This window comes from Amyelois transitella, chromosome 26, assembly GCF_032362555.1.
Source record: "Amyelois transitella isolate CPQ chromosome 26, ilAmyTran1.1, whole genome shotgun sequence".
Classification (NCBI taxonomy): Eukaryota; Metazoa; Arthropoda; class Insecta; order Lepidoptera; family Pyralidae; genus Amyelois; species Amyelois transitella.
The window spans coordinates 5,938,279-5,947,724 of record NC_083529.1 but is presented as its reverse complement, the minus strand read 5'-3'; the positions used below and the strand labels follow the sequence as shown (position 1 = coordinate 5,947,724).

At 38.2% G+C, this 9,446-nt stretch overlaps 1 protein-coding gene across 1 annotated transcript in view; it reads left to right on the top strand.

Moving 5' to 3' along the window:
- The first annotated feature begins 775 nt into the window (after positions 1-775).
- LOC106132002 (protein MTSS 2) overlaps positions 776-9,446 on the top strand; it is a 120,228-nt gene continuing 111,557 nt past the window's right edge. Inside the window, exon 1 of the mRNA XM_060951831.1 lies at positions 776-1,260. Within this exon, the coding sequence (XP_060807814.1) occupies positions 1,189-1,260 (72 nt within the window). The 5' untranslated portion in view covers positions 776-1,188. The remainder of the gene's footprint in view (positions 1,261-9,446) is intronic.

Genomic DNA, 9,446 nt, shown 5'->3' with positions numbered 1-9,446 from the left:
TTAAACAATTAAACGCATGCATGACGTTGACATTGACATTGGCATAAATTTAAGAGCACTGACAAGACATACTCATCGCTTCTTGGCCTTTTGGCTAAGATTAAATCTAGTGTAGGACATATTCGTTTGGCAGTACTCTTTGCAGAATTGCCGGAAATGATATTCAAAGAAATACCAAGAAAACAACCGTTTAAGATCATAAAATGGGAATTCAATATTTATATGTTCTGGTGCTACTTTTGACTACGGCTTGATATGTCAGTTACAAAACCTGGTGTCCTCACCAGAGTATGCTCTCGGCGTCACCTTGCATGGAAGTTATCGTCAGACAGTTATCCCTCCTGCGGGGCTAGATCGCGCCACCCATTTAACATTATACGAACTTGAAACAAAAAGCGAGATAGTGATAGTTTATCGCCCAATAAGTAAATAATGAAAGTCCTAAAAGATGTCGTTCTACAGAGTATTTATAATAGGAATGGCAAATATGAGAGAGAAACATCTTTAATTATTTACAACTTGGATTGTAAGGGTCATAGCAATTGGAAATCCATAGTCTCTACCTCACCCAATGTGTGACAGGTGTGGTGGTATGTATGTACATATGCGCTTGGTGCTGGCGTTACAAACAAAAATACAAGTAATAAAAAATAGTACCTATAACGTTGAATCGTATTTTTTTTTACAAAACTACGTTATTTTTTACTCTGCCAACACTTAAATAACATTGATGAAAGTGTAGCCAGCTTCAATGCAAGCAGAAACGATTCCGGCCGATGTGCTGATGCTCGACTGTCGCTCGTTCATATTAACGCTTGGATTTGATTATTCGTATGTTTGTGAATTAAAACAAGTGTTTTATGAGTTTTCTTGAATGAGTGTGTATACAAATGTTTCGGTATTAGCCTACAGCAGCTTCCCAGTAGGCCGTGCGCGAAATTTCAGTGATAAATGGCGTTTTTTATGGTTTACATGGAGGGTATTCGTGTTTATAAATATTGATTTGTTGCACATCGTGTTTTCTAACGTTTCTATTGTGCCTTGAAACGTGAAGTGAAATGTAGGTAACCTTAAAACGCATCAAATATAAGATACAAAAATGCATCAGTCTGTTATTAGCGGTGGAGCGTCTTCGTATGTGAAAAATTTGATTGTTTGATTCGTGTTGTGTTTTGTGTTTTTCTGACAATGGAGGGGACTACAGAGAAGGATTGTTCCCCATTATGGAGTCTTTATCAGCAGATCGTCTCGGATATGAAGGTAGGTCAGGATTTTAATTAATCTTGTAACTGTATCAACGCAACCTGCTTTGGCCGATCGCTCGGTGTTCTCAATATGAACGGCATTTGTTGAGACAGGAAGGAATTATCGATACGATTATCTGCGATAGTTTTAACGGTCACTGACCTGTTTATAATTTTTTATTAATTTATTTTTGGTACAGGTATGTGAAATATATATATACATATTATGTCATTCCTTTATCAATACAGTTTTGTTACATTAAATATTTGATCCATTTTCATCCTCTCACTACTTACACTACACTACCTTTTCTCCTTAGTACCATATTATAAAACTGCCTTATTATAAGAAAACTAGGTTATCATAATACTTAGGTACACATTATTACTTTGAGCTGTTTTGAACAGGAATTCTAGGCTAGAAAGTTAAGCAACTGATTACTTGACAAGACTGTATCTAAGACTAATTGCTTAAGAAGCCTTGAAAAGATCCTTACCTAAACCTAGGAATAGAATAGGAAAATGTAGAAATGTAAGATTTGAATGTGCAACCTCCAGGCTATGAAACAAATTTCTTAACTACTGGACCATGGAGAATCTATGTAAATGCTAAATAGATACTGGAACATCAAAATTCTTTGCTATTATGAGGTAAAAATTTCCAAAAAAAAAATATCTTATGGTACTTAAAGTACCATAAGATATATTTTTTTTATCTCAATATCTACCTTGTATTTAAATACCTTCTCATGCAGATTGTAAAAATCAATCATGGCTTATAAACCTGGGATTCTTCTATTAGGCAATGGGCTAGCAACCTGTCACATAGGCTATAAATAGGCTTCTGTGTCGAGATGGTAAGACATATATTGTTCAAATTCAATTTTTTATTTGTATAATATGATATAACCCACATTTGAACCCTGGTCATAGACAGGCCTATATAGACTTCTACAGGGTTAAATTGCTGGTTGATAATGATTGATTAGCTGTACGAAGTTATTGCGTCTTTACATCACTGAATGTTATCAGCTTTCATTTAAACAAAAAAATAACATTCATATGACCATACTGCTAGTGTTATCTTAATGCTTATGTTATCCAAAAGGTTAAAAAGCTGATAAAACTTATTCATGCAGTGTTAAGCTACCTACTAAGTTAAAAATGTATACTGCCAATTATAATGTGACCCTACGATGACACTAAGATAATTGAATTTTTTTAAAATAACAGGATTAGTATTATTATCTCAATATAGCCTTATTCCCAATTTAATTCTGAAGATCTCAAATTGTAAAATTGCAGTTCAGACATGGTTGTTCAGACATCCAGTTGCCTTGAATGTGCATGTTGTTTCTTCAGGATGCTTTTTCTCACCATAAGAGTATTTCAAATCTTTAATATGCCCAGTTGAATCACTGTCTTTCCATAGTGCTTCGAGACCTGGGGGCCTACCATTAGAGTATAGATTAGCAATAGAACTAATGTACGATCTCAGAAAAGTGTTATTGGTACATGACTGCAATGGCATTTGAACCTGTGTCGCACTATGCGTTTTTCTATTTTATTCGGGCACCTTGACTGTTCAACCACTGACTCTGGAGAAGTAAGGATAACGATAGCTATTTCCAACTGCATATAGACTCCTAACCTCAAAATTTATGACATTAATTAAAGTCAACAACCGTATCATTTCTTGTACAGCGTAATCTGAAGTTGGTCAAATTCCGCGCGCGCTAAACCAAAGACCTAAACGCATGCTTTCTATAAAGCAACCAGGCTGTGAAGCGCGCATAGTTCGTATAACTTATAAGATATCAGTTACAATCTAAATTGGTCAATTATATCTTAGGATTGCGTGACTGAAATGCACGCGTGCCCATGTGGGTGTTATTTTTAACTTTATTGTTTTGCATGTATGCTTAGTTGCCTAAAACTCGTGGGTTTATCTGATTTAGTAATTAGGTCTTTTCAGGATTAGACGTTTCTGCCATCCTGACCTATGGAGAGGAAACCTCGTTCTGTCTATTAGATGATTTGCTTCCGCAGCATGGCACGCGCAACGCCGTTTTTATCGCGCAAAAACTATCGCTCTATCATACATACATATAATCACGTCAATCAGAGTCAACAGTCTTGAAAATACTAATAGGCCACGTTCAGCTGTTTGGCTTACTGATAGAATTGAGATTCATATAAAGTGACAATCTCAAGTATATAAGCCTATCCGTTAGTCCCCTCTTACGACATCCATGGGAAAGAGTTGGAGTGGTCCTATTCTTTTTTCTATTGGTGCCGGGTACCACACGGCACTTTTATTTCATGTTTACCTTAAAAATATGAATGAAGAGAGTTATGAATGTGGATGAAGCGGAGGAAGTATGAAGAGATCGTGGCAAGTGGAAAGAGGTAGTCTCTGCCTACCCCTCCCGGAAGGAGGCGTGATTTTATGTATGTATGTATGTTACCTTAAAAATCGCTAGGTTGTAGGCATTGAGGGAAATTAACTTTAAAGATGATAACTTTCGAAGTAAATGTTTTAATAATCCGGTACACGGGCGATGGTCTGATTGCCTGAAAGTGGTCACGGTCTGAACACCCCACCACGGCAATTATACCATGCTAATGCAAGCGAGTCATTCTGGTGTCCTGTTTAGTAAGAGTTACTTGCATACATACATACTTCTATATAAGTACATATGTGTACATATAATCACGTCTATACCCTTTGTGGGGTAGACAGAGTTAACAGTCTTGAAAATGGCCACGTTGAGCTGTATGGCTTAGTGGTGGTATTGAAATTCAAATAATGATAAGCGATACTGATCACGAAATCTCAAAAACTACTGAATGAAGATGAAATTTGGCAGGAAGATATATTGTTAGGTACTAGGAGAAAGCTAAAAATGGATTTATTGTAATTCCCGCGGGAACACAAGATACAGGATTTTTCGTTTTACGCGTGCGGAGCAGCGGACGCTCTCTAGTCTATCGATAATTACAGATAGTCGGTGTTCGAATCTATAAGGTGCCCGATAAAAAATACTGAGTGAATACTAAAAGAATAAGAGCTTCGTCTTAAATCGACGAACTTCACAACTTTTATTAATTTCCCTAATTCATCACAAGCCTAAATATTACGAAACTTTCTTCGAGCGCTTACCAATTATTATATAACTTGCCTTGACCTTGGACGACCCTGAGGTCGACCTCTGCGACTCTTCGCCCTTGAGTCGCATGACTTATTCAAAGCCCTACGACCTACCTACGCACCGGGTAAGAAAGAGGGGTTTGGCTGAAAGCATAATACATCGATACTAATATATAAAAGAAGAAAGTGAATGACTGACTGATGTATCAACTCAAACCGCTGGGTCTAGAGACATGAAATTTGGTGTGTAGTTTTTTTATTTGGTCTAAGGGTGCACTAAAAGAGAATTTCCCGAAGTTCCCGCGGGTACGGGAATTATGATGATTTTTCGTTTCACGCGGGCGGAGCCGAGGGTGTCCTCTAGTAATATTATAAAACGTTTAGTGTGTTTGTACGATTAACGCGTCGAAACCACTGATATATTGCATACATATAGTGTGGAGTATAGAGAAGGACATGGGACAGGTAGGCAGAGACTACATCTTTCCACTAACCACGATCCCAGCGTTATTCTTTCGCATCATATACATTCATCAATCTTTTTATGCAAAGTGTGCGGCGTATAACAAAACCTGAGTATTTACGGTCAACAACATATATCAACCTATCCAATTTCACAGCATATTCGGCTCTATTACAGCTCCATAGAGTTTTATGCAAGGTAACTTGATATGCGGTTGACTGTACCATACGATCGTAGTATTGGGAGAAAATAAAATCCACAGTAAAGTATCGCCGGTTTCGTTAGTAAACGGAAACAGAAGTTGGTCTCACTAATAATAAACTGAGGAAATGGCCATCGGTTCACTTCAAATAGTTTATTATTATATCGCCGGCGTACCTATTTCGTCATGTTTGTTATGATTTACGTGGCCGCTGATAGATTTGTTGATTTGATATGGGGCGGGACGGTTCAGACGGAGTAACGTAGAAACTGGCAAGCTGTAGTCAAAAATCTTTAACTTCTTAGTTACAATACAACATACCTTAACTAGCTGTGCCCGCGGACGAAGTCGCGCAGGGCTACAGCAACCTGTCACTATTTGAATCTCAATTCCATCATAAAACTATACAGCTGAACGTGGCCTTTCAGGCTTTCAAGACTATTGGCTTTCTATCTATCCCACAAGGGATATAGACGTGCGTGATAATCCTATCCCTTAGTCGCCTTTTACGACATCCATGGGAAAGAGTGAGAGAGAGGAGTGGTCCTATTTCTTCTTTTCTAATGGCGCCAGAAACCACACGGCACCTTCAGGTTTCATAAATCGATATCCATCTAAACATAAGGTATACTGCAATTGAATCTCAGTATGCAGGAATCCTTACTATTCTCCAATCCCGCCAAACGTTTTAATATTAACAGGTTTGGTATTCCGTCCAGGAAATAGATTAATTTCCAATCGTCTAGACCTCTCGGACATTCCTATGATTTGTGGCCGGCATTCGCTTAGTTTAACTTGTAACCATAGAATTATTAATAGTACGTAAGTGCCTGTAACACAGAATTATTAACGTGTAGATCGGGCATTTATTCGCCAGATGCAAATGTGTTAACAAGAAATCCCGTCGCGCTAGCTTTATTTTCGGATCGATAGCTTGATTGAAATTAATATTAAAAGATTGATGGACGCCTCTATCAATCACATCATGCAAACTTTCTATTTAGTGTTTCCCTAGAATTTCACTGACTTAAATTAATGAATACCCTTTCTTCTTCTTCCTGGCTTCAGTCTCGGTTGCATTCTCACCACTTTGGAGAGTAGTCCGGGATATGACTTTGATCATGGACCTTGGATTGGGGGAGTCAGGTTTTTACACGAAGCGTATACTTTTTTACCTTTGCAGAGGAACCTAACCTGTATTGGATCGATCATGGTTACACATCCAGTTTCCTGAATGTGCAGGTTGCCTCACGATGCTTTCCTTCACCGTAAGAGCATCGGTTAGTATTCTAACTAATGACATATAACTTGGGAAATAGTTATTGGTAATGGCCGGGGTGGGATTCAAACCTGTGAGCCTTATCAATTCGACCACCGTTACTAATGAATATCACTTAATGCACATAAAAATTCTAACAACATCCTACGAGTATATTTTTGTTAAGATAATTCACTTTATAGTTATTCTGAACTTCCAATGACCAAATGACTTTTACTGTAATACCTTGGGTCTGAATGATAGCGGTGGAGGGTGCGACGGAAACACGCATAGATGAGAGAGAGATAAAGCATCTGTCCATTCCGTACCTTACAACCTATATACACATAATCACGTCTATATCCCTTGCGGGGTAGACAGAGCCAATATTCTTGAAAAGACTGATAGGCCACGTTCAGCTATTTGACTTTAAGATATATTTGAGATTCAAAATTCAATTCTATCATTAAGCCAAATAGCTGAACGTGGCCATTCAGTCTTTTCAAGACTGTTGGCTCTGTCTACCCCGCAAGGGATATAGACGTGACCATATGTATGTATGTATGTATGTTGAGATTCAAATAGTGACAGGTTGCTAGCCCATCGCCTAAAAGGTGAACTTACAACCTACTTTACCTCAAACGCGGACCGACTTCAACTTAGCAATATCGGAGCCGTCCTCTATAGCCTAAGAAATCTTAGATCATTGATCTAAGGCTGGTAACAATCCGCGATAGACCGGCAGGCGACACCGATACAAAGTGCGTTTTATGCGGTACGATTTACATACCTGCGTATATAAAATCACGGCGAGAGGAAGGGTAGGCAGAGACTACATCTTTCCACTTGCCACTGCATACTTCTTTGCTTCGTCCACTTTCATAACTCTCTTCATGCAAGCTCGGAGGTTTGTTTGTTGAAACTAAGGAGCAACTAAGAACCAAGTACGGGTTTAAAACTGTAATTTACATACGCCAATCGTTATGCAGTTAAAAATCCATACTATATAATTATTTGATAACCATGATCCAATATAATCCTACCTCGGCCATGAACAAATGACTATTTCCGAAGTTATGTAGGTACATTAGTTATAATACTAACCGATGCTCTTAAAACATCGTGAGGAAACCTGCACATTGCAATCATGATCGATCTAATACAGTTTAGGTTCCCCTGCAAAGGTTGCGGAGGTCAGACGGGAGTCGTTTCATGTGAAAACCTGACCACCTAATCCAGGTTCCATGGTCAAGGGCTTACCCCGGGCTCCTCTCGAGAGTGGTGAGGATGCAACCGGCACTTAAGCCAGGAGGAAGCCCCATGATCCAATATAGGTTAGGTTCCCCTACAAAGTCGCGGAGGTCAGACGGGAGTCGCTTCTTGTAAAAACCTGACTTACCCAATCCAGGATCATAGTTTAAAGCGTACTGCTACTTTCCAGAGAGGTCAAGATGGATAGACTACCGCGAGGCGAAAGAAGACGTATATAATTTGAACGTCTGTCTGTCACGCTTTGACACCTGTGTTCTGTTCTGTGTGTAAATATCGTTTTGATTATCTGAGGTCCAAGATGGCCCACTTAATCCTGGTAATTCCCAACAGGAAACGGGAACTACGGACGCTTTCAGTTTAACGCGGACAAAATCGCATCGCAAACTATAAAGGGTACGATTTTAAAGTAGGTTTCGGCTCAGGTAACCGGTTTTGGTTCAGCACCATTTAAGGGCAAGACCCACCTTAGAAGCGTTCATATAAGGAGCCCTACGCCTCATTTGTTGAATGCTTTTATAGTGGGATTGTGATTAGCTTTCACTACGTATGAATATGGATTTGATTTCGTAAGATCATCTTTTGTTTGGAGTTGATGGAGACGCGGCCTACTTATGAGATTTTACATACATACATATATCCTTGCGAGGTAGACAGAGACAAGAGTCTTTTGAGAAGACAGAAAGGCCACGTACACATGATCAGTTTAATTGAAATAGGATAATTATATTATGCATGTCTTTTAAGGCAAGCGTGTATTTTGTTTTTAAAAAATAATCAATACCGGTAAACCCAGTAATAAAAAAAAAACGTTAATTAAACAATTGCCTGTCTGTTACCCAAACAGTTACTTACCGGTGTACATGAAATGGCAGCAAAAACCGGTTCAACCGGTTGTCACTCGTTTTTGGGCGGATGTGCAAAAACTAGACGTTTTGCCGGCAATTAACCGTATAGTCCGATTTGTGTGTTTTGCAACAACACCGTTACATGATTCGTCACTGGGTTTTAAGGGTTCCGTACCTGAAAGGTAAAAACGGGACCCTATTACTACGAGTAAGCCTCCGCTGTCTGTTTGTCTGTCACCAGGCTGTATCTCATAAACCGTGATAGTAACAAAGCTGATATTTTCACAGATTTTGTATTACCGTTGCAGCTATAACAAGAATACTAAAAATTAAAAAACATATGTAAATATAAAAGTGTAGGAAGTATGATTACAAAGTTAGTCATTCCTACAGAAGATAGAAGGAGAAAAGAGGAGAGAAATAATCAGTTTAAAATTACTATATTATTCAACATAAACTAAAAATATTTTAACAATAAAATTTTTATTTCTAACATTTTTCTAACAAACAAAATCCATGGCAACCGTTGCTATGGCTTACAAGAAGGTTGCCTACAATAATAATAAGGGGGCGGGGAGTCCCCTTACAGTAAACGCGTTTTTTTCGTATTGTTCTGCGCAATAATAATAACGTTATCGTTATCAGGTAAACGCTTAAAATTTTCACTTATTTACCCATCAAATTCCACGGGTCCCATAAAACATTTTTGGTCGATTTTAATCGGTTGCATGGATTTTAATATAAAAAAAAAATATATTTAAGTAACAAACGTAATGATGGTACGGAACCCTTCGTGCGCGAGTACGACTTGCACTTGGCCGGTTTTTTTCTATTCCTTTGCGAAGTTGAACGAATCCATAATATAGGTATCAAAATAGCTCTAAAAAAATACAAGGTTTAAGAACCTTAGACTTGAGTTCATAAGGATTATAACTATAATAATTTATTCACATAATCACTTCTATATTACTTGCGGGGTAGACAGTGCCTTCACCTGTTAAGCTTTATGAT